Raw genomic sequence first — 27520 nt, 5'->3', positions numbered from 1 at the left:
CAGTATTAATATACATTGTACTACAATTTAAGTACACTCTATTGCAATAATAGCACATGTTGCGCTATTATTTTGATGTTCATGCAGTATTCATTTAATATTAATACGTGTGTAAGTATTATTTTCATGTCCATACATGTACGATTATTAATTTGAGATGATCCTGTATCAGCGACCTGTGTCAGTAGTGAAATTTACCACTTTTTTGGGCTATCCTGGAATGCACCACTAAGTTCAAGTCAATGACACTGCTGATTGCAAACAAAGATAACCTTTGATCTCTGCAACAAAAACACGTCAAAATACGAAAAAACGTTATCTGGTATGGCTCTGAATCATTTGTCTTCCGAGTATAATGTCTTACCCGAGCATCCTCGTGATTTGAGAATCTGCAGATGTTCCTCAGACACAGGAAATCCGTCTTGTGAGTGAGTTGATGGTCTAATGCCAGCAGATTAGACCTGAAGCCTGCAGGATTGATTTGTGTTGGTACTGACAGCCTCCGTTAATGGCGCTGTAGTCGTTGTTGTTGTTGCTGTTGTTGTTTTTGTTGGGACACATGCAGGAATTCACTGCTGAACTTTCACTCCGAAAAGAAGAAATTGTTGATCACAGTACAAACATTTTATGAGGAATTTGTAGGATCTTACAAAGATTGCTGGTAGAAAAATGTGTGCTGTATGATGATGCAATGCAAGTAAACAACAATTCTGATATAGGATGACAGGAAAAGTCAAATGATCACTTCCTGTTATTTGATTGGAGCAAGGAGTGCCACAAGGAGCCATCAGTGTTCGTACGAGTTGTTCATTGAACTCCTCACACGCCCGCCAAATGTCTTTAGCTGCCCTGCACGTCGCCCCCCGGACCCTTAATGAGCCGCTTGTGTCCTCTTTTTCCTGCCGGCCCACGCGGCTTTGCAAAGGCCTGCTTGAAGGCGTACTGCTTGGGATGGACCTCATTGTACAGAAACTCCTCCGTCAGCTCGTCGCCGTCATCAATCTCCAGCTGGACAGAAAGAACAAATCAACGTTGTTGGCTTATGGTACATGTTGTACTACAATAATAGTACACGTTGTACTACAATAATGGTACAGATTGTACTATTATTATGGTACACATTGTACTAAAATAATAGTACACATTGTTAATGTAAGACGTACTACAAAAATAGCACACTATACTAATAGCACATGTTCTACTGTAAGGGAGCATGTTGTAACACTATACTAGCGCACATACTACTATAATAGCACACGGCGTACTACTATAATAGTACACGTTGTACTAGTATAATAGCACACGTCGTACTACTATAATAGTACACATTGTACTACTATTTGAGCACATGTTGTAATACAATATTAGCACTCAATGTAGTACTATAATGGCACACAGTGTGCGACTACAATGGTAGACATTGTACTACTACAATAGTGCACATTGTACTACTATAATAGCACATGTTGTAATACAATATTAGCACACAATGTAGTATTATAATGGCACACAGTGTACGACTACAGTAGCAGAAATTGTACTACTACAATAGTACACATTGTACTACTATAATAGCACATGTTGTAATAAAATATTAGCACACATTGGACTACTTTAATATCAGATGTTGTACTACTGAAATAGTACACATTGTACTAATTGCACATGATGTAAACCAACATTAGCACACAATATACAACTATATTAGCACACATAGTGTACTACTACAATGGCAGACATTGTACTACTAAAATAGTACACATTGTACTACTATGATAGCACATGTAATATAATAGCACACTTTGCACTACAGTAACAGCACATGTCCTACTGTAATAGCACATGTACTACTATAGTAACACATGTACTACATAATACCACACGTTGTACTTCTATACAAGCACACGATGTACAAATATAATATCACATTTAATACTATAATAACAAGCATTGTACTACTATAACAGCACACGTTGTACAACTATAATAGCACATGTACTACAATAATTGCACACATACTGCTATACTAGCACACATACTACAATAATAGCACACGTCGTACTACTATTATAGCAAAGGTACAACAATAATTGCAAACATTGTACTACTATAACAGGACACATTGTACAAATATAATAGCACACGTAATACTATAATAGTACACATTGTACTATTATAATAGCAAATGTTGTACTACTATAATAGCACACATTGTACAACTATAATTGCACACATACTACAATAATAGCACAAATTGTACTACTATAACAGCACATGTACTACTATAGTAGCACACGTACCTTTATATGAGCACACATCGTACTACTATAATAGCAAGGGTTGTACTATTATATAATAGCACAAATTGTACATATATAATAGCACACATAATACTATAATAGCACACATTGTACTACTATAATAGCATGCATTGTACTACTATAATACCATACGTACTACAATAATAGCACATGTACTCTATGCGAGCACACGTTGTACTACTATAATAGCAAGCCTTGTACTACTATAATAGCACACGTTGTACAAATATAATGACACACGTAATACCATAATAGCACACGATGTTCTACTATAATAGCACACATTGTACAAACATAATAGCACAAATAAAATTATAATAGAACAAGTTGTACTACTAAAATAGCAAGCGTTGTACTAAATAAATAAATAAATAAATGGGTTGTACTTGTATAGCGCTTTTCTACCTTCAAGGTACTCAAAGCGCTTTGACACTACTTCCACATTTACCCATTCACACACACATTCACACACTGATGGAGGGAGCTGCCATGCAAGGCGCCAAACAGTACCCATCAGGAGCAAGGGTGAAGTGTCTTGCTCAGGACACAACGGACGTGACGAGGTTGGTACTACTATAATAGCAACTATAATAGCACAGGTGATACAATAATAGCAAAGTTGTACTACTATAATAGCGCATGTACTACAATAATAGCACACGGTGTACTACTGTAATAGCAAACCTACTACAATAATAGCACACATACTACAATATTTGCACACATACTTCTATACAAGCACACGTCGTACTAATATAATAGCAAGCGTTGTACTACTATAATAGCACAAATTGTAAAAATATAATAGCACTGGTAATACTATAATAGCACACGTTGTACAATTGCCATAGAATGTACAACTTGTACTAGTATAATAGCACATGTTTTACTACTACAATAGTACACGTAATACGATAATAGCACACGTTGTACAACTATAATAGCACACATACTCTTAAAATAGTAGTAGTAGTACATTATTGCACTGTTATAATGTACAAATTGTACTACAATAATGGTACACATTGTACTAATATAATGTACACATTGTACAACTATATAGGGACACATACAGCAATATTTGAACTCTGCACTACAATATTGGTACATATTGTACTACAATATTAGTACACACTGTACTTCAATAATAGTAGATATTGTGCTACAATAGTAGTACATGTTGAACTACAATACTAGTACATGTTGAACTACAATACTAGTACATGTTGAAATACAATACTAGTACACATTGAATTACAATAATAGTACACTTTGTGCTACTATGATAGCCCATGTTGTAGGGTAATAATAGCATACATTTTACAACAATATTAGCTTACGTTGTACTACAATAATAGTAAACAGTGTACTAGAATAATAATACATGTTGCAATACAATAGTGCATGTTGCGCTACAATAGTACACATACTACAATAATAGTACACATACTACTATAAGAGTACACATACAACATTAATAGTACATGTTGTATTGGTACAATAACGGTACATGTTGCAACAATAGTATACATTTTAATACATCAATATGTACATTGTCCTACAGTAATAGCACACATTGTACATTAATGATAGTTGAACTACAATAATAGTACATATTCAACTACAATATTTGTATACCTTATACTACAATCACAGTGCACATTGAACTACAATAGTACACATTAAACTACATTAATAGTACTCATTGTAAAAGATTAATAGTACAGTCTGTACTACATTAACCGTACACGTTGTCCTACAATAATAATATTAAATGTTGTACTTCTATTTCAGTATATATTCTACTACACTAAATGAACATGTTAAACTATGATGATGGTGCACGTTGTACAACAATAATACTACCTTTTTCACCACCTGCAAGTGATACTCTCTTTCCACGTCCTCCAGCAGGCGACTCTTGCAGCTTGAGTAGAGCATCCTTTCCTTGATGCTGCAGCTGTACCCCGGCATAGAGTAGATGAACACTATACAACGACAGCACAGTTATTGGAGGATGAGGAGTCGTAACAGTAGTAATTGTAGTGGTAGTAATAGCAGTAGTAGTATTAGTAGTAGTGGTAGGAGTTGTAGTAATACTAGCAGCAGTATTAGTAGTAATATTTAGTAGAAGTTATAATAGTATTGATAGTAGCAGGCCATTTGCTAATAGATCGGTGCCCCTCTACTCCATTCCTTGCCTGTGTGTGTGGCAGTGTGGGCTCTTGCTGGCTTTGGGCCCATGGAATTGTCATCAGCTTTTCCCCGATACAGTAAGTAGTAGTAGTAATAGTGGTAGTAGTATTGGTAGTGTCATGACCTCAGTGACAGTAGTGGACTTTGTTTTTCTTTGTGTGTGGTGTTTTGAGTTAATGTCCAGTGCTCTTATTTTGCAGTTTCACTCCTCCTGTTTGTCACTGAGCGTAGGTTCCCACAACTGTGGGGTGTATATATATATATATATATATATATATATATATATATATATATATATATATATATATATATATATATATATATATATATATATATATATATATATATATATATATATATATATATATATATATATATATATATCCTTTAATGAGCTGCCACCTTATTGTGGTAGAGGATTTTGAGTGTCCCAATGATCTTAGGAGCTATGTTGTCTGGGGGTTTCGATTCCCCACCATCTCTCCTAGGTGATGGACCAGACTCAATAACCTCTATGGAAAGACGCAATATAGGACCAAGAATTCCCTCCCATGGACGCAGGTCACCCGGGACCTTTCTCGATCCAGGAAGCCCAAAGAGGCAATATGGGTCCCCAATCAATGGGCTCACCACTCATAGGAGGGGGCATAGAGGTTGGGTGCCATGCACACTGGGAGGCAGCTGAAGTCAGGGCACTTGGCGTTTCTAGAGAAGCTAACTCTTGCAACGTGGAACGTCATCTTGCTGGGGTGGGGGGGTGACGTTCCGGCTGGATCTTGTTGGAATCACTTCGACGGACAGAAAGGGCTCTGGAACCAGTCCTCTCGAAGGGGGCTGGACTCTCTTCAACTCTGGCATTAATAAACAGCAAGAGGCGACCAGCGGGGGTGGCATTACTTGTTGCTCCACGGCTCAGAGCCTGTACGTTAGAGTTTAACCCAGTAGACTAGATGTTAGCTTCTCACCGCCTCCGGGTGGGCGGCAGGATCTTGACTGTTTGTGCTTACGCAGTAAAAAAGCAGTACAGAATATCCTCCCTTTTTTTAGTCACTGGAGGGAGTAGTGAAGAGTGCTCCCCCAGGTGATTCCTTGTTCTGCTGGGGAACTTCAATGCTCACATTGAAAACAAGACAGACGCCCAGATCTAAACCCGAGTGGTGTTTTGTTATTGGACTTTTGTGCTCGTCACAGATCATTCATAACAAACACCATGTTCAAGCGTAGGGGTGTCCATATGTGCACTTGACACTAGGACACAGTTCAATAATTGACTTTGTGGTTGTGTCATGGAATTTGCGGTCTCATGTTTTGGACACTTGGTGAAAGAAAGGGGCGGTGCTTTCCAATCGGACATTGGAGGACTTCGGAGAAGCCATGGAACACGAGTTCCGGATGGCATCGAAGCAATTCTGGACCACCATTTGTCGCCTGAGGAGAGGAAAGCTGTGCACTGTCAACACGGTTTATGGTGGGGATGGTGTGCTTCTGACCTTGACTCGAGTTGTTGTAAACTGGTGGATGTAATACTTCGAAGACCTCCACATTTCCACCTACACATCTTCCAATGAGTAAGCAGTGTCTGGGGAATCTATTGTGGACTCTCCTATTTCTGGGGTTGAGGTTGCAGAGGTAGTTAAAAAGTTCCTCGGTGGCAGCGCCACAGTGCTGGATGAGATCCGCCTTAAGACTCTAGATGCTGTAAGGCTGTCCTGGTTGACAAGCCTCTGCTGCATTGCGTGGACATTGGGGGTGGTGCCAATTTTCGTGGTATCACACTCTCAGCCTTCCCGGAAAGGTCTATTCAGGTATACTGAAGAAGAGGCTACGCCGGACAGTCGAACCTCGAATTCAAGAGGAGCAGTGTGGTTTTTGTCCTGGTCGTGGACAATCTACTTGGCAGGATCCACAAGGGTGCATGGGAGTTTGCCCAACCAGTCTATATAATGCTTTATGGACTTGGAAAAGGCATTCGACTGTGTCCCTCAGGAAGTCCTGTGAGAAGTGCTCAGAGAGTATGTGGTATTGGATCGCCTGATTGTGGCGGTCCATTCCCTTATAATCTTTGATAGAGATTAGTCTGCATTGCCGGCAGAAAGTCTGACCCATTTCCAGTGAAGGTTTGACTCCGCTAGGGCTGCCCTTTTTCACCGGTTCTGTTCATAACTTTTATGAACAGAATTCTGAGACACAGTCAGGGTTTTGAGGGGGTCCAGTTTGGTGGCTGAAAGAATGAGTCTCGGCTTTTAGCAGATGATGTAGTCCTGCTGGCTTCATCTGGCCAGGATCTTCAGCTCTTACTGGACTGGTTTTCAGTCAAGTGTGAAGCGACTGGGGTGAGAAAAAGCACCTTCAAGTCCGAGTTCATGGTTCTTGCCCAGAAAAAGGTGGAGTGCCATCCCTGGGTTGGGGGGAAACCTTGACCCAAGTGGAAGACTTCAAGTACCTCAAAGTCTTGTTAACGAGTGAAGGAAGAGTGGCTTGTGAGATCAACAGGTGGATCAGCGCTGCATCCGGAGTGTTGTGGACCCTGTATTGATCCAGCATGGTGAAGAAGGAGCTGAGCCATAAGGCAAAGCTCTCAATTTACCGGCCCATTTACGTCCCCATACTCACATATGGTCATGAGCTTTGGGTTATGAGTGAAAGGACAAGATCACAAGTACAAACGGCCGAAATGAGTTTCCTTTGTCGGGTGGCGGGGCTCTACCTTAGAAATAGGGTGAGAATCTCTATCATTTGGAAGGAGCTCACAGCAGATCTGCTGTTCCTCCACATTTAGAGGAGCCAGATGAGGTGGTTCGGGTTTCTGGTTAGGATGGCCCTCGGACGCCTCCCTGGGGAGGTGTTTAGGGCACGTCTGAATGGCTCAATGGTAAGAGGCTACGGGAAAGACCCAGGACACATTGGGGGGGGACTATGTCTCCCAGCTGGCCTGGGAGCTGGACAAAGAAGCTAGGGAAGGGGAAGTCTAGGAGTTCTCTGCTTAGGCTGCTTTCCCCCGTGACCCAACATTAGATAAGTGGAAGAATATACATTATATATATATATATATATATATATATATATATATATATATATATATATATATATATATATATATATATATATATGTGTGTGTGTACTACTCCTACAGTAATATTAGTGATCATAGTAATATTATTAGTAGTAATAGTGGTAGATGTAGTAGTAGTAATGGTAGTAGTAATAATAGTAATGGGAGTAGCAGTAGTAATCCTAGTAATTAGTACTTCTTTAGTAGTGATTTAAAAACATAATATATAAAAGCATGAATGATGAATATGTTATCAGATTGATCATTTAATTGCGTATGAATGAACAATGTCTCACCGACAGATTCGAGGTAGTCTCCCTCGTGGTAGTGTTTGTAGAGGAAGAAGTGATATCTAGGAGTGTCTTTAGGAACTCTGTAAGGCAAGTCCTGCGTCTCCGTTTGCTGGGAATGGACCAATTCGATGGTCTCTTTCTCCACGTCCAACCTCTGGAAGGGTCAGACGTCATACTTGCATGGATATCGACAACATTGGTATTATTGCTATTAATGACTGTAGGGCTTTACCAGCTGTATGTAGTTGATGCGCTTCTGTGACAGTTCCTGTAGGGCTCGTCGAGCCGTGTCCTTCAGAGGGAATGCTAAACCTTGAAGGGTCTGATGCTTGCTTTCCACGCTGATCTCTGCCTTCACCTGCAGAGGGCAGCAAGCACACTTTTCTCACATCAGGGCACTGGATCTCAAAGATACAGTACACTGCCAAAAAACACGTTAGTAGATATGCAGTAAAAAAAAAAAAAACCTGCAGCTCAGTCGCTAGATTTTTCCCTTCAAAAAACAAATGGTACCATTTTTCAATTTACAATAAAAAAATAAAGAAATAAATACAAATAAAACCACCGTAAATTTTTTGGCAGAATTCTGGCAACTGAGCTGCCAATTTTTACTGCGAACTTGAAACATTTGTTTTTATTGTTTAGAATTGTGAATTATAGCAGTGAAATGTTGAATATTATTTGTTCTTTTTGTTGAATTCTACAGGGGTTACATTCTTTTTACACTTGTATTCTGATGACTTTTAAGCTTCAGTAATTGTTCTGAAAATATACAACTATTTTCCATATGTGTAACTTTACAGTGCAACAGTCTATCAGATGTAAGATGCTAAAAGTATATTGGATCATTAATGCAAACAGTTTATTGGCTGTAACATGCGAGGAGTATGTCAGTAAATCAGATGTTAAATGCTGATAGTATATCAGTATAAGTGCTAACCGTATATCTGTTGTATAATGCTAACAGCAGATCAGCGTATTGGATGTAAGATGCTAACAGTATATGAGTATATCGGATGTAGAGGGAAGATGCTGAAAGTATATCAGTATATCGGATAGAAGATACGGACAGTATATCAGCAAAATGGATGTAAGATACAAACAGTATACAAGTATATTGTAATTAGGACGATAACATTATATCGGCATATTGAAAGTAAGATGCTGACAGTATATCAGATGTAAGATGCTAACAGCATATCAGGATATCGGCTATAAGACGGTAACAGTATATCAGTAAATCAGATTATATCAGAATATCAGATGTAAGGTGCTAATAGCATATCAGTATATCAGATGTAAGAGGCTAACCATTTATCTGATATAAAATGCTAAAAGCATCTCAGTATATCAGGTGTAAGGTGTGAATAGTATAGCAGTATATCGGGTGTAAGAGACCAACCATGTATCAGATGTAAAATGCTAACAGTATCACAGTATATCCGATGTAAGATGCTAACAATGCATCTGTATATCAGATGTAAAAGGCTAAGAGTATATCAGTAAATTGGATGTAAGATGCTAACAGTATATTGGATGTAAGATGCTAACAGTACTGTATATCAGCATATCGGATGAAAGATACTAACAGTATATCAAACATAAGCTGCTAACAAAAAAATCTGTATATCAGATGTAAAATGCTAACAGTATATCAGTAAATTGGATGTAAGATGCTAACAGTATATCGGATGCAAGATGTTAACAGTATATCAGTATATCGGATGTAAGAGACAAACAGTATATCAGATGTAAAATGCTAACCATATATCAGATGTAAGATACTAACAGCATATCAGTATTCCATATATGAGATGTAAGATGCTAACATACTGTATATCAGTATTTTGGATGTAAGATGCTAACAGTATATTGGATGTGAGATGCAAACAGTAGCTGAAATGAGGTACCGTACTGTATCAATGCAGCAGACAGATATTAAATCATATTGCACATATGGTATTTAGGTACATTTAACATAATAGGCTGACCTCTGAGATTTTAATCCTCTGCAGCTCCCTCTCAGCTAACGTGAGCGGTGCGGGGCCCGAGCAGGACGACACGTGATGCCAGTAACCCGACAGACAGACCTCCTCCTACAGGATGGGTTTACAAGCCAAACACTTCGAGAATCAGTATAAGTTACAGAAAACGCACACGTCACTGCAACGCAAGAAGACGCCGAACCTGCACTGTTCCAAACATCTCGTACTTGACGTGACCTCCACCAAACTCCTTCTTCACTGTGGCCCTCGTTGCCGCATACATCATCTTCTCTTTCACCTACAGCCAATGCAGGAAACACTTGAAATGTACATGCAGTACTACTACAGTATATAGCAGTACTACTACAGTATATACTGGGTATATGTACTCTTAGGTATCTCTAATCAGTCATTGATTAGAATGAACAATTAGCTTAGTATCGACAAAACCATCAACATAGAAATGTGCTGTAATAGTATTTTTAATAAATAGATCAAACAAACAAGAGATGACACAAAAATACACACGTCTGTAGGAACTCTAATGTAGAACTTGTTTTATCTATCTATCTATATATTATATATATATAATTAATCAGTATACATTTTTTTTAGAACTTCCAAAACAGTTGATATTTTTGGAACATTATTTTTTTACTTTTGTTAGTGATACATATTTGAAATGTTAGCATTACTAAATTAGATTGTTGTATATTAAATGCATACATAACATATTTCATTATTGGAACTATATTTTGTTTCACTTGTTTACTTATGTTTGACAAAAAAAAAATCACAATTATATTCACATACTGGTAAATTATAAAACAGTGAATCATGATAAAAAGTAAGTACATTTTCTCATAGGTGTCAAAACACCACGGAGGGTCAATATCTTGATGCTGTGAGGTTTTGCAACCATAAGTGACGAGTGAGCTCACTCTTGCGCTCTCTGTTTTTCTGAGTCAGCAGATTTCCGAAAGCTGAGCCAATGATTTCACGCAAGCTTCAGGCGTGTTTGTTGACAACACACTCTTATTGAGCGTCATCAAGTGTGCTTTCCAATACTTACCAACGACAGCGACTTATTGGCTGTAGCGGATGTAAGATGCTAGCAGTATATCAGATGTAAAATGCTGACAGACAGTGTACCGGCAATAAAAGATGCTAACAGTATATCAGATGTAAAATATTAACTTTATATTGGTATATTGAATGTAAGATGCTAACAGTGTATCGCAGGGGTGTCAAACTCATTTTAGCTCAGGGGCCACATGGAGGAAAGTCTGTGCACTATTAAAATCATGGCATTAAAACAAAAAAAAAAAGGACAACTTCAGATTGTTATCTTTGTCTTACTTTGGCCAAAAATATAACAAACACATTCTGAAAATATTAAAATAAAGATATAGAAAAAAGGGGTAAAGTTTAGATCCATGAAGAAGAGAAGAAAGTGAATGAATGTTTATGACTGAACAAATGTACGTATGCATAAAAATGAGTTATTTATTTTTTTAATGAATTAAGTAACATTTATGACAAACATTTTCCAAAACACAATATAGAATGTGAGATATAGCAGGAAAATGCATTTATTTATCATTTGTTTACAAAACGGTTACAAAAAAGTGGGACCCCAAAAGTCTACTGTGGGACCCCATTTTTATGACTTGATGGGGTCCCTGGGACCCCATTTAGAAAATTCTTAGCGCCAACACTGATGGAGTATTGGTGCGTGCAAAACAGCAGCAGGCGGATGTGGCCTGCGAGCCGGTTCCAATAAAAGTCATTTATTCTTGACTTAGACATATAGGGTGTATCGGATGCAAGATACAAATATGTACGTGTGTATTCGCTGCTGGCTCGCTCTCCACAGTGGTCATCGCCATGATCGCGCCATCGCGACTAGTGACCAGACTGCTGCTTTTAGAGTTTAACTGCATTCGCAAAGTTTTTATCACCCACTATGCACAAATACTGATGCTGTGGGGCGGCGTGGCTCGGTTGGTAGCAACTTGAGGGTTCCAGGTTTGATCGTCGCTTCCGCCATATTAGTTACTGCCGTTGTGTCCTTACGCAAGACACTTCACCCAGCTGCTCCCAGTGCCACCCACACTGGTTTAAATGTAGCTTAAAGTTGTTGATAATAGGTTTCACTATGTTAAGCGCTCTGCGATGAGGTAGCGACTTGTCCAGGGTGTACCTCGCCTTCCACCCGATTGTAGCTGATATGGGCAAAGGGAATAAGCGGTAGGAAATGGATGGATGGATGGATGTTAAGCGCTTTGAGTCTCAAGAAAAACATGCTATATGAATATAATTCACTTCACTATAACACATGAAAACAAAGTTTTGTTGTATTTGTGCAATGACAATAAAGACCTACCTAGCTATATATATATATATATATATATATATATATATATATATATATATATATATATATATATATATATATATATATAAAATTTATTTTTTTCCCCTAGAGGGGTGCGGGGGGGTTGGGGGTTGCCCACATATGCAGTCCTCTCCTAGGTTTCTCATAGTCATCATTGTCACCGACGTCCCACTGGGTGTGAGTTTTCCTTGCCCTTATGTGGGCCCTACCGAGGATGTCGGAGTGGTTTGTGCAGCCCTTTGAGACAATAGTGATTTAGGGCTATATAAATATTCATTGATATTTTATCCAGGGTAGTACTAGAATGTTCAGATTGAACAACCACAAAGCTCTGTCAAAATATGGCAAATTTACACAAAAAAAAAAACTCCCCTGTGAAAGATCTATGGTAAATGAAATGTTCATTGGAATCCCTATTATGATATAACTTATACATTTATCTCTGAATCTGCCAAATATATTTTTAAATCGGTTGTTTCTCACACGGAATTTTTTTAGACCCGCCGAGTTTCTGGTCGCCTGTAATGTGACTCACAATTCAAGTCCAACCAGCCATGTTTACTCAAATTTTCCGTCACTTCAACGGCGGATTTCATGAATTTTCAATCAATTGAAAATAGACCGTTACTGAGAAAACTCCTGATACAGTTTCCTTGTTTATTACCAAGCTTTCCAGTGATACCAACCTTTTTAAAATAGAGTAAATATGAAGAAAGTTATGACATTTTAACAAGTTACAACTAAAACCTTGAGCTTTAAAGTATTGAAGAAGTTGACCGTAAATTAATGCATTTTGATCGTTTTTAAGAGTCTATAACTTTCTCACCAGAAAATGATACTTTTATTACTGTATTCATTTTACAAGACCTGTTTTATAATACTTTATGAAAATTAAATAATTTAAAATGTTTTACACACATACCTACTGTACAAGATGGTAGAGTATATAAGTATATTGGATGATGTACACTACCAGGGTTGTTTCAATAAACCATAATTATGATAATCGCGGTAAAATCCCTGAAGGTAAGTACTACCATTTTTAATTTAAATGTTGGAAAAACACAGACTGATAACTGCACTTTGATAAACACAGACTGACTGACGGCAGCTGAAATGCTAACATGAAAACAAGACACATTAACGTATTCATCCATTAAAAAAATGAAATACACCACTCTGAACTTTTGCAAACACATTGCTGTTTGACCAACTAAAATGTTCAATTGTGCACTTTGTACAAGCTGTGCTCTCTTAGAACAGAGTCATCGTTTTTTACTCAGAGGAAAAAAGACAAAGATGTTTGTTTTTTTAAATGATACAATAATAGATTTTTCACTTTTGATTTGAATAAATCTTAAATTGCTACAGTGCAAACCAATACTTAAAACAATAAAAACTTAGCCATTAAAGAGATAAAATACTAAGACTACAACAATAACATAAGAGACATGAGCATAAGAGTCACAAACCAAAGTAGTGGGTTTTCAAAGTGTGTATTTTTTTTTTTTTTGTCATTTAAAAAAAATACTTCGTCAAAAGATTTCAGTGTTTGTAAGTACTGTTTGAGCACATTCAACAATACCGAAATGATAATTACCGTGATAATTTTGATCCCAATAACCGTGATATGGAATGTCCCTATCTACATCTGTAGAGGCCACCAGTATATGAGTATATTTGAAGTTGGTTACTAACATTACACAAGCTATTAGATGTAAGAGGCTGACTGTATATTGTATATAAGATGTTAAAATGATATCAGTATAAGGGATGTACGATGCTAAAAGTATATTATTAGGCTGTTTTCTACCACAGGAACTTTTACAGGAACTTTCCCACTTACCCTTGTAAATAAAGTTCCCTTTGTGTTTCCACCTAAAGCTACTCGGGTAGATTTAGTTCTTCAGGAAACCTTTTAGAGTTCCTGCTTGCTCGGTGGGACTTCTGGAAGGTACCCGGAACCTTGCTGATTGCTTGAACATTGTTGGCGACGTCGCTAAAACTTATTTTTTTAAACCCACTACAGCTATTAGGGGCTTCACGGTGGCAGAGGGGTTAGTGTATCTGCCTCACAATACGAAGGTCCTGCAGTCCTGGGTTCAAATCCAGGCTAGGGATCTTTCTGTGTGGAGTTTGCATGTTCTCCCCGTGAATGCGTGGGTTCCCTCCGGGTATTATTCCTACCACTTCCAAAGACATGCAACTGGGGATAGGTTGAATGGCAACACTAAATTGGCCCTAGTGTGTGGATGTGAGTGTGAATGTTGTCCGTCTATCTGTGTTGGCCCTGCAATGAGGTGGCGACTTGTCCAGGGTGTACCCTGCCTTCCGCCCGACTGTAGCTGAGATAGGCGCCAGCGCCCCTCGCGACCCCAAAAGGGAATAAGCGGTAGAAAATGGATGGATGGATACAGCTATTAGGATATGTGCAGTAACTTGTTTCTTTTTATTACTTGTGTATTTCTATTACGACAAACTTGACAACGGAGAGAAAGAAGAACGAAAGAAGCTTTCAAAATGCAGGAACTTTTGTGGGGCATCTTCGTGCTGAAGAACGCTGATCAGTGGAACTATTTTGGAGTGTCAGTTGTAGTCTTTCAACTTTCTGCAGTTTATAGTTTTTGCAAACTTAATTTCGTTACGCAAAGCTACGAGAAGTATCGAAACTATTTTAAACTTATTTACGGAGGAGTATGGCGCTGGACTCGAAGCAACGACCTCAACGACTTACTAATCTGATACTTTTTTGGACAAATCTGAAATAAAGAACTCAGCACACAAGTGGAATGAAGGTAAATAACATCAACTAACTATTTACTTTATTACATGTAAGAGTAGTCAGTGAAACTCCATTGGGGTAGATATTAGCCTCAACCCAAGTGAACAGAATGCTAATGCTAACAGGCTAACGCTAAAACTAATGTGTTTGTGTTGTCGGTGTGAGATAAACACTAACATTTATTATTTATGCATTGTTATTTACAGCTGAAATAGACCAAAAGGAATCGCCTGACCCTCATGAATTCACCGTTTACTGAGAGGACTGCTTTCTGACTGTTGGACATAACGGACAAAAGCCTGACGTTTTATGATCTATTCGGTACACTTCATTGTGGAGGGACGGAACCGACAGCAGGATAGGACAAACAGCGGTCCTGCCCAAGATGGCGGCCAGGAAGCGGAGCATGCAGCGGAGCGGAGAGGCGGGGCACGCTTGGAGCAACGCTGCAGCCATCAGAGTCAGGTGTGTAAACGACACACCTGCTCTGAATCCCTGCATCTTCTGCTGCAGTTTAAAAGGGGAGAAGGAGGAGCAATCGTGGCAAAAGTAGGAGACGAAACCACAGACGACGAAGAGAGCGACCAGGAGAGAGATGAGCCCCCGCGGAAGACGCAGCCACCGGCCACCGAAAGGCGCGCCGAGACGAGCAGGAAGAGAGTTTGCGCTAGAGATTGGCGCGACCGACTAGAACAAAAACTTGTTTGTTGAAATAATAAACGAGAGTCAAACCTGCTACCATGCGTCATGTATCGATGGTCCATGCTACCCACACGACGACGGCTGGAGACCTGTCACGTTCATATTTTTAAATCATATTATTTTGTATATATATTTTTTTGCATTCATTTACTTAGACTTTAGTAAAAGAAACATAACATAATATTTTCTGGTTATTTACATAGCATCAATACAGAAATATACCAAACCTCTCAGCTTGATTTGTATAAACTACCCTGACCTGTGAAATGCAGTGGAAACAAAAGCAACACACTTCTAGAGGTGTCAGAATAATTGCATCTAAGTTATTACAAAACGTTGTGTTACATTGAGTTCAGCTCGCCCTGCGAGAGGACAAAATCTGTCTTTGATCCTACCAAACAAAAGGCTTGTAAAACTCCACTGTGTAGGATGGGAAGCAACATGAAGGTGTTCTGTTTCTTTGATGTATTGTAATCTACAGAAAGATTTAGTCTTGACCTGAGATCTACAAAGCGGAGAAAAGCAGGACTTGCCCAAGCTTCAGGCACCTCTTCTTTGAACTGTTTTACGAACTTTTCTTTGAACTGTTTTCCGACCTCTTTTTTTAACTGTTTTACGACCTTTTCTTTGAAATGTTTTTAATCAAAGGCGATGGCTGTTTACGGCCCCCCTCCCTTAGAAACAGCTGTTGCAATGTAATCAGGGAAAGTCCAAATAAAAGAGGAGGCGTACAATCTTTCGTCAGAGCGTGGTGACACTGTACAAGGGCACAGGTGTAGGCGTTTCTCCTCACTGAGCCAAATTTAATTCTGGCTCTGTTTAATTCCTTGCTTCTTGTCTTGTTTAATAGATGTCATCAGTGTTTGAACCTGACAAGAAGAAAATGGCCTTTTGATATATTGGATGTAAGATGCTAACAGTGTATTGGATGTATTATGCCAACATCATATTAGTGTATGAAATGTAAGATGCTAACTGCATATCAGATGTAACTAGATGCTAACAGTATATAAGTGCATCGGGTGATAGATTCTATCAGTTTACGGTGTCCGTATTTGGGAAGTTGGTTGTTAACAGTCCATAAGCAATCGGATGTAAGATGCTGATGTAATACGTTAACATTATATGGGATGTAAGATGCTAACAGTACATCAATATATCAACATATACTAAACCAACATATGTTGACGATATTCTACTGATGGCTACAATTATATGTTTAAACTTAAAAACTATGTTTGATCTTTTATATAGTGGAAAAACATGTCAGCCGGATGCAGTTGTTCATGCCGACCAGCATGAACAGCAACAACATGCAAAACAAAAAAGATGACATACTGGTGAGTGATCGGGGGACCAAGATATGAAGAGCCACTCGAAGCCCAGTGCATTATGGGAGTCCAGGCGGTACAGAATGTAGCAGGGCTCCTGCTCGTCCAGCATAGGAAGCAGGAAGTGGTCATAGTCCTGGTCCCAGCTCTTCTCTGCTTCCCTGTAGGCACCCAGCACCAGCTGCTCTGAAAGTCATCACACGCCTGAAATCACCTTTTCAGATATATATGAAAGGATACATGTTAAATTCTTCAAATTTGAGGTTCATTAAACATAAAAAAACCACAAAAAACCAGGTCAAAATATGCCATTTAGTTTGCCTAGGGTTGTACGGTATATTACTATAGGATCGTGATAGTAATGAATCATATTCGGTACTATACTGCCTCTGAAAAGTACCGGTCCCCCACGCCCCCGTCGGCGTCACGTCGTGTCATTGCTGGTTTACGAGCAGACGAGCATGTTCGATAGTGCACAATCACGGAGTACTTACAAATAGACACTGTGTGTAGACAGAAAAGGGAGAACGGACGCATTTTGGCCTAAAAACTAAAGATAAAGGTGAAGTGATGACACTGAAACGCCCACCGGAAGAGGTGCTTTAAGACATGGCTAGCTACTTGTAAATCACTAGTCCTCACCTCCATGGCGACAAATAAAGTAAGTTTCTTACAAGTATCATCCCTGCAGGATGAGGAAAAGCTAAACATGTTTCACTACACACCGTGGCTCACCGGCGTCAAAATGTAAACAAACGCCATGGGTGGATCTACACCTGACATCCACTGTAATGATACCAAGTACAGGCGCGTATCTAGTCGATACTACTATGACTATGTCGATATATTTTGCCATCATAACATCTTCTTTCGTTTTTAAAAATGTATATTATGTTTATAAACTCAAGAAATATGTTCCTGGACACATGAGGACTTTGAATATGACCAATGTATGATCCTGTAACGACTTGGTATCGGATTGATACCCAAATTTGTGGTATCATCCAAAACTAAATGTAAAACATCCAAACAACAGAAGAATAATGTGAAGCTTGTGTGGCATAGTGATGCCGGATTTGTTCCTCCAGGGATGCGTCGGGCAAGAACACAGCTTGAGGTAAGAAAAAAATATTTATTTAAGTCAAAACAGGCTAAGAACAAAAACACTGGTGCTAACAGAAAGGCAAACAAATGGCGCTAGCATGGAAGCCAGGAATATGAACAGAAAAACTAAACTTGGCACGAAGGCGCAAAAAGTGAAAACCAAAGGATTAGCATGAGAGCTTGCAACAAACAAAACCGCAGCGCGAGGGCTAGCGAGTATGAACAATGAAAGCAAGTCTTCAACCGTTGCATGAGAGCAAATTAGAGTTCGACAATGACTGAACAGAAAGGGCTGGCTTATATAAAGATGGGGATTAGTAAAACAGGTGTGCCAGAACCGAGAGTAGCAGGTGGAAATAATATGTAACCATGGTGACAGACTAAACAGGAGATATAAAGAGGTCAAACTACCGAAATGTGATATAAAAAATTGAACAAAACAACAATCTGGAAGGATCCAAGCAGCAGATCGCAACAAATAAGTGATTATTACATTTTAACAGAAGTGTAGATAGAACATGGTAAAAGAGAAAAGCAGATATTAAAAGTAAATGAACAAGTAGATTAATAATTAATTTTCTACCACTTGTCCTTAATAATTTTGACAAAATAATAGGATGATAAATGACAATTCGTTATTGCATATGTCATCCGACTAAATTAGGAGCCTTTGTTTGTTTACTTACTAATTAAAAGATAAGTTGTCTCTTATGTTCACTATTTGATTTAAGGACAAACTTGCAATAACAAATGTATGTTTAATGTACCCTAAGCTTTTTTGTTAAATAAAGCCAATAATCCATTTTTTTGTGGTCCCCTTTATTTAGAAAAGTACTGAAAAGTATAGAAATAATTTTAGTACCGGGTACCAATACCAACATATTGGTATCGGGACAACACTATTTGCCACATATGCCAACATTTTTAATGAACTAAATCGATTAGAAAAAAGCTTCAATTTATATTCTGCTTCTTTGATTAATTGTTTAACGAGGGTAACTAATAAAAATGTATAAAAACCAGACCACATTGTGTGCCCGGAACTTTAAATACATGGAGCGTGCATGAGACTGGTGTGTGTGTGTGCTGTGATCTGTGGTGAACAGCGGAGGGTTTTTTTTAAATATTTTTATTAATGCACACATGTCAAAAGTGCAATTTCAATCTTAATGATGTGCAATTATGAGGAACAAAATAGGATATAGCAAGCAGAAAAATTTTGTCTACATTAACTATTTTCCCTGAAATACACATTTAAGCTACACACTAAAGTGTATTTTATCACCCACAATTTCAATTAACTGATTATCTCCCACAAGTGTATATTCATATACCAGTCCTAACTGTCACAGCGAACTTTGTAAACATGTGGTCTTTCTTGCTTACATTAGTTTAGAGATGAACATAACTTTAGTTTTCCAAGCACTGGAATAAAGAAAGTGGGTTTGAAGGATAGTGCTGAGAAGAATGAGTGGATGATAGTCATTGAATTTTAAGAAATAACTAATTGAAGCAGTGAAGCGAAGCAGTTGGAGCATTGTAGCACTGCCAGTCTACACGTTATTGAAGCAGAATGAGTCAATAAGGCCAGCCAAGGACGTTAAAATAATGTCTTAACGGCGGACATTTATCCATGAAAATATAAAGAAGCTGTTTGCCTGTAGAAGCAGCTGGAAGGAGAAACTGTAGAAGTCCTCTCTTAAAGATAAAAGCTGTACAATATTATTACAATACTTCACAAAACTACTTTGACCAAGTAAAAACATGACTGGTGTGTGTCTTCTGTTTGAAGAATACTGCAGAATATAGTAAAAATATACCTGAATCTTTTCCTGACAGGTCTGAGACAGAATGCCCAAATACTGGTATGATCAAGTAAAGGCTGGAGAAACCGGATGTCCTTGAGCCAGAGGGGAGACTTTGAAAACTGTGTCCTGCACCAGTTGCTATTCTGAGGGGGCAACACATTCCAGCTCTGCATGCATATGGCATATTTTCCATCTGCTATCCTTTCCTAACCTTGCTTTTGTCGTGTCGCAACAGCACAAGAAAAAGACACATGCAGTTCAGTACAAACCTGAATGAAAACACTTCAATAGATTTGATACAATAATGCTGTTTCAAGTTCCATTCTGGAGGTAAACACTCTATTATATAAACATTAACAATTCTCTTAAACTCACAAACAGGTTCTTCTTTAACATTGGCCTGATTCACCAAAGGCTGTTTTGACCCTCTAAGGTTGCCGTAGTTGCAAACCAAAGTCTAAGTTAGTTAACCAGCATTGTTATGCTTAAAATGTTTTAAATATAATATAGAAACATATCATATCAATAACATTAATTTTTATGCCATTAAAATTTGTCATTTTCCGTTTGAAAACTAATACTTGTTGACTTGATGTGAACGAGCTACATGAACACTAAGTAGCAGAGTCGTGTATAAAGAGATTATAGCCAACTCGGTTTCAGGCGATCTCCTCAACGGCTGGTCAAAAGACACTCACATGACTACAGGGCGCCATGACTGATACTAACTTTGAGCTGATCCTGTGTGTTTGCGGCACTTCCTCATTAATTAAAATAATAACAGAGGAATAGGAAAAACAACTACAAATTAAAGAGATGGATTGACAAAATCAGGCGATCTCTGAATCTCAGCAAATCTAAAATAATGCTATTCAATAACTGTGGAAGAGAAGGCCGAACACAAATACAAATATACGGATATTGAAAGAGTAAAACAAAACCACATTTTGGGTGTAATAAAATATGAGAAAATGAACTGGTAATATACAATATAAAATATAGAACATTAAGTGGCAAGAAATATATCAATTATGACTAAAGTAAAATATGTTCTGGACCAAAAAGCACTGTATATTCTCTACTGCTCGCCAGTGTTACCATATTATTGTTGTGCATCAATATGGGGAAATAACTACTAAAGTACACTTATACACTTCGACTTCGACTTAGACACATTTTAATGATCCACAAGGAAAATTGTTCCACACAGTAGCTCAGTTGCAATGATGGAAAGTGTAAGGATGGAAAGAACAATGCAGGTATAAATAGACTAAATATAGAGATATAAAATATAATATATATAAAAAATATTTACATAATATATGTACACTATATTGCATATTCTGATATATTATATTATATTAGGCCCTGCGATGAGGTGGCGACTTGTCCAGGGTATACACCGCATTCCGCCCAAATGTAGCTGAGATAGGCACCAGCGCCCCGCGGGGAATAAGCAGTTGAAAATGGATGGATGGATGGATATTACACTATTTCCATATCATATAGACAACTTAGCATGTCACAAAAAAAAAGATCAAATAGAACAGGGGTTCCCAAACCTTTTGACTCGGGGGCCGCAGTTGGTAAAAAAAATTGGCCGGGGGCCGAGCTAGAGATATATATATATATATATATATATATATATTACAAGCGCGATTATGTCACGTTATTGATGGGAAAATGCATTTTTAGACAATATGATTTGCCAGAGCTGGCCCTGTGATGAGGTGGCAACTTGTCCAGGGTGTACATATATATATATATATATCCATCCATTTTCTACCGCTTATTCCCTTTTGGGCGCTGGCGCCTATCTCAGCTACAATATATATATATATATATATATATATATATATATATATATTTATTAAAAGCGCAATTATGTCACGTTATTGATGGGAAAATACATTTTTAGACAATATGATTTTCCTGAGCTGGCCCTGTGATGAGATGGCGACTTGTCAAGGGTCTACTCCGCCTTCCGCCCGAATGCAACTAATATAGACTCCAGCACCCCCCGCGAAACCAAGGACAAGAGGTAGAAAATGGATGGATGGATGGATGGATGATTTGTCTGATATGCTAGTTGACACCAACCGTAACAAGCGGTAAAACATGGATTAGAAAGGACAGATTTAAAAAAAAAAAAAAAAAAAAAAAGATACAAAAAAACTAAAACATATTTATCTATATAAATATTTTTTTTAATTTAAGAGTTTTCCCGGGCTGTAGTTTGGGAACCCTTGAGTTAGAATAATACATAATGAGTGCTACATACAGTGATTACAAATACATTGGCGGCAGCCACCGCCCTGTGATGAGGTGGCGACTTGTCCAGGGTGTACACCGCCTTCCGCCCGATTGTAGCTGAGATAGGCACCAGCGCCCCCCACGACCCCAAAGGGAATAAGCGGTAGAAAGTGGATGGATGGATGGCAGCCACCACAGTTGACAAACTTCCCACAAAAGTCACAATATCTCTGTGTTTGTTGGTCCAAAGCTAATGAAAAAAGTTAATGTTTTGGTCGTTCTGTGTACTGTTCTATTTACATTTATTGCACCGCCGGGTGCGTGTTAGAGTGCCTGCTAGTCGTGAAACACTGCAGGAATTTATTAGCAGAATACGTCAAATATGGCCAAAAAATTATTCTTTCATGAAATAAAAGCATGTTTTATTGTAGACTTATGATCTTAAGAATGTTTAGAACTGTATAAAGAGGTATTATTTGTTTTATTTCGTCAGAAAAACTTAACGTCAAAACAACAGCACTTGCATGCCTCCGGGAACAGCCACGCACGTCCTTGGTTGCAGTCATGGCGCCTGTTTAGTTGGCCATACTCTCTTTATACATGACTCTGCAGCCAGCAACGTTGACTCTGAGGAACATGCTGTCACCACAGTGAATTCTGGCTCTTGTAGTTAATTTTGTCGTGTGCACTATTAATATACTACCAAGCCAGTTTGGACATTAAAACAAAGTTTGGCCCCCCAAAATGTTATGAAGTGATAAAAAAATAAATAAATCCTCCATTATGAAGTGTTGTCTGTGTCGCCAGGCAGAGATTCATGTCACATGATGGGCCCTAATATAAGATGTATCACATGAGTGACTTGTGAGGAATGCCTAATGCCACAGCTCCAATAAATTGTGAGGAAATGTTTAATAGGATACGAGCACAAACAAGTGGTTATAAACATGTCGCCCCAATAACCTTTGAACTGCAAAGTGCATGGCTGATGAGTGTTTACAAAAACTTTTAGCAACGTTGTCCCCCCCGCCCCCCTGTCCCCCCCCAATAAGTTGTCCTCACATAACATCTCTAAATGCAAACTCACTAAATACTAAATCTACTTTAAAGTTAAAGTTAAAGTACCAATGACTGTCACACACACTCTTGGTGTGGCAAAATTATTCTCTGCATTTGACCCATCACCCTTGATCATCCCCTGGGAGGTGAGGGGAGCAGTGGGCAGCAGCAGTGCCGCGCCCGGGAATCTTTTTTGGTGATTTAACCCCCAATTCCAACCCTTGATGCTGAGTGCCAAGCAGGGAGGTAATGAGTCTCAATTTTATAGTCTTTGGTATGACTCAGCTGGGGCTTGAACTCACAACCTACCGATCTCAGGGCGAACACTCAAACCACTAGGCCACTGAGTAGAACTGTCTGCATAGTGTTAAAAAGGGATGTTTTATCCTGTGTTGTTACCTTATTTCTATGTGACTTGCTCCACAATTTCCATCCATCCATTTTTCTACCGCTTATTCCCTTTTGGGGTCGCGGGGGGCGCTGGCGCCTATCTCAGCTACAATCGGGCGGAAGGCGGTGTACACCCTGGACAAGTCGCCACCTCATCGCAGGGCTAACACAGATAGACAACATTCACACTCACATTCACACACTAGGGCAGGGGCGCTCACACTTTTTCTGCAGGTGAGCTACTTTTCAATTGACCAAGTCGAGGAGATCTACCTCATTCCTATTTATAATTTATATTTATTTATTTATGAAAGAGACATTTTTGTTAACAAGTTAATGGTGTTTAATAATACAAGCATGTTTAACACACAGATTCATTTCTTTCATGAAGACAGGAATATAAGTTGGTGTATTTGATTCTGATGACTTGCATTGATTGGAATTAGACAGTGGTGCTGATAACGTCCGCATTTTCAAATGGAGGAAAAAAAAAGTCCTCCTTTCTGTCAAATACCACATGAAAGTGGTTGGATTTGGCATCTCATTTGTCCAACTTGCATACTCGTTTTTAAACACTTTGTTATGAGAGTAGCATATGTGTGTGGCCCTTTAATGTCTGGCAGCAGGTGAGTGACGTCAGTGAGAGTGCAGGTGGGCAAGCAAGTGAGAAAGCGGTCGTGAGGGCGGGGGAGAAATACATTGGCATCAAACTCCGTAGCTTGCTAGCTTGTGCACGCTAGCTTTCTGAGACTCTTATTTTGTTAGCACAGGCAGGATGAAACAGGTCTTTTATGGTGAAGACAGGAACTGTGCAGTCAGTCTTTAGAGTTTTGACAGTAGGTACGGAGTCTCTAGAAATAAAATGTGTTTCTCTGCGTCCGCCCTGTTAGTGATTTTTTTCTTGAATATGAGTTCGCAGCAGCCAGCGTCATCTCGCAAGATCCTCGGGTGCCGAGAATGTCAAACAACTGACGAAAGTGAAGTCTTGGTATGATTGATGATTGCTCCTTTTTATGTATATTTTTTAATGCCTGGCTTGAGATCGACTGACACACCCTCCGAGATCGACCAGTCGATCGCGATCGACGTAATGCCCACCCCTGCACTAGGGCCAATTTTTAGTGTTGCCAATCAACCTATCGCCAGGTGCATGTCTTTGGAGGTGGGAGGAAGCCGGAGTACCCGGAGGGAACCCACGCATTCACGGGGAGAACATGCAAACTCCACACAGAAAGATCTCGAGCCTGGGATTGAACCCAGGACTGCAGGACCTTCGTATTGTGAGGCAGACGCACTAACCCCTCTGCCACCGTGAAGCCCGCTCCACAATTTATTTTCCTTAAATCCAGAAATAATTTTCAATGGAATTAAATAAGGACAATTTTTGTTTTACATATCATGTTTTAATGTGTGCAAAATCAACAAAAAGTATTTTCAAACTTTTTCGCAACTGAATAAAATTTTGCCTCGTTACATTTTTGGCGCATAGAAAAACCACATAAGAAGTTTTCGACGTGAACAATTTAGATAAAAAAACAATATTTAATTTTCATATTGATACAATATTTCACATTTAGGTCAAACAACACAAATCATTTTTAGACAAAATTTAACTCCACGTGCTTTTTTCTAATCCATTGACAGCAAAAAGTGATGCTAACCATAGAAGACCATTTGGAATTTACTGCAACAGTGTTGAGTGGTTTTACTCACCCTCTCGAATGCACACCTTGACGATGCGCATCGTTCCACTCCGGACTTGGACCAGAAACTCCCTGAGTTCTGGTGTCACCACTAAAGCTAAAAACATGGCGGCTGGGCACCTTCGTCGTCAAGCAGCAGCAAAGTGTAAACTTTTGGTTCCAGGTCGAAAGAAGTTTAAAAAGTACTTAAGTCGGGACGAAAGTGTGTCATCGGCGTTGAACCGTTAGCGCAGCAGGGGAACAGTGAGGAGTGTGTGACAGTAACAGGCGTCCAGTAAGTGGGACAGGATCACTTGTAGATAGAACATGATCACCCTTCGCCAAATTTAGCTTCCACACAACGTGCAGCCATGGCGATGGCCTGTCACCCCCCACAACCCCGCCCAGACACACACACACACACACTTCACCCCCGCCCCACCGCCAAACAACAGGTGGGGGGGGGGCAAGTTGTAACCCCAAAACCTGATGGGATGCAAAATTGTTGCATATTCCACTTATTTGTATATACTTTTATTAAATTAAAAATCACATCCCACATTAAGTTAAATATAAATGAAATTGTTGCATATTATACTTAAACTCTTTTCTACTGAAAAAAAAAACTAACGAATTTGCATAAAGCACAGTTAAAATGCTGCACTTGTTCAGTGGCCTTGTGGTAAGAGTGTCCGCCCTGGGACTGGAAAGTCGTGAGTTCAAAACCCCAGCCGAGTCATACCAAAGACCCATTGCCACCCTGCTTGGCACTCAGCAAGGTTGGAATTGGGGGTTAAATCACAAAAATGATTCCCGAGCGCTGCCACTGCTGCTGCCCACTGCTCCTCTCACCTCCTGGGGGGTGAACAAGGGGATGGCTCAAATGCTGAGGGTAATTTCATCACACCTAGTGCGTGTGTGACTATCAGTGGTACTTTAAATTGAACTTATTCTACTTTTACTAAAGGCCTACTGAAACCCACTACTACCGACCACGCAGTCTGATAGTATGTATCAATGATGAAATATTAATATTGCAACACATGCCAATACGGCCGGTTTAGTTTAGTAAATTACAATTTTGAATTTCCCGCGGAGTTTCTTGTTGAAAACGTCGCAGAATGATGACGCGTGCGCGTGATGTCACGGACTGTAGAGGACATTGTGACACTTCCGTGGCATCGTGGCGGTGTTTGCGTTCTCCCGTGGGTGCAGCGAAGATGGACACAGCGTAAAGGTAGAAACAATAATTGATTTATACTATAAAACAAACTACAAACAAAGACACTCGCACAGAGGCACGACCAAAAACCAACAGAACTGGCGTGGGAGCTAGAAGGAACAAAAAACAGGAAGTGCCACAGGGAACCAAATACGTCAAATACAACACAGGATGATAACAAAACAGAACACAACCCAGAAAATGACATGGTCCAAGACGTGGACCATGACAGACATATTAGCAAGCACCATTTGCGGCTAAAAGTCGTCGCTTTTCATCCCGCAATTAAACAGTATTCTGGACGTCTGTGTTGCTGAATCTTTTGTAATTTGTTCAATTAATAATGGAGAAGTCAAAGTAGAAAGCTGGAGGTGGGAAGCTTTAGCCTTTAGCCACACAAACACACAAGTGTTTCCTTGTTTAAAATTCCCGGAGGTGAAGCTTTACCATGGATCAGAGTGGTCAAGCGAACATGGTTCCAGACCACTTGTCAACCGGCAGGTTTCGGTGAGAAAATTGTGGTAAAATGTCGCCTCTTACCGGAGATCAGCTGAGCTTGCGCCGTCCATACAGCTGCCGTCGACTTCCTTCAGAGACTGGCATCAAGACACCCGTGGACACACCCCTCCGACTATCAGGTACTATTTAATCTCACTAAAACACTAGCAACACAATAGAAAGATAAGGGATTTCCCAGAATTATCCTAGTAAAGGTGTCTAAAAACATATGATGCAATGCAATCACCTTTTTTTTTTTAACTTTATTTTATTTTTTTTTCTAGTCCTTCGCTATCAATATCATCATTCACAAATCTTTCATCCTCGCTCAAATTAATGGGGAAATTGTCGTTTTCTCGGTCCGAATAGCTCTTGCTGCTGGAGGCTCCCATTATAAACAATGTGAGGACTTGAGGAGCCCTCACCCTTGTGACGTCATCATCT

General features: G+C 39.2%; 2 protein-coding genes across 5 annotated transcripts in view; one reads left to right on the top strand and one right to left on the bottom strand.

The window, feature by feature from the left end:
- Positions 1-27520, top strand: part of LOC133535094 (calcium/calmodulin-dependent protein kinase type 1D-like) — a 510841-nt gene that overhangs the window by 131724 nt on the left and 351597 nt on the right. The window lies entirely within an intron of this gene.
- On the bottom strand, positions 603-25686 carry LOC133535082 (twinfilin-2). Of its 4 annotated transcripts, none has more exons than XM_061874551.1 (8): positions 25388-25686; positions 17068-17274; positions 10050-10145; positions 9854-9958; positions 8095-8220; positions 7866-8016; positions 4188-4309; positions 603-1008 (listed from the first exon to the last, which is right to left on the bottom strand). In XM_061874551.1, the coding sequence occupies exons 2-8, from the start codon at positions 17170-17172 to the stop codon at positions 841-843; spliced, it is 873 nt and encodes a 290-aa protein (XP_061730535.1). In that variant the 5' UTR covers positions 17173-17274; positions 25388-25686; the 3' UTR covers positions 603-840. The 4 variants fall into 4 exon arrangements, with proteins under 4 accessions (XP_061730535.1, XP_061730536.1, XP_061730534.1 ...); XM_061874552.1 differs by having other exon boundaries at positions 17068-17241; XM_061874550.1 differs by having other exon boundaries at positions 17068-17246; positions 25388-25685.

This window comes from Nerophis ophidion, linkage group LG16 (genome assembly GCF_033978795.1).
Source record: "Nerophis ophidion isolate RoL-2023_Sa linkage group LG16, RoL_Noph_v1.0, whole genome shotgun sequence".
NCBI lineage: Eukaryota > Metazoa > Chordata > Actinopteri > Syngnathiformes > Syngnathidae > Nerophis > Nerophis ophidion.
This window is presented reverse-complemented; position numbering and strand designations above follow the sequence as displayed.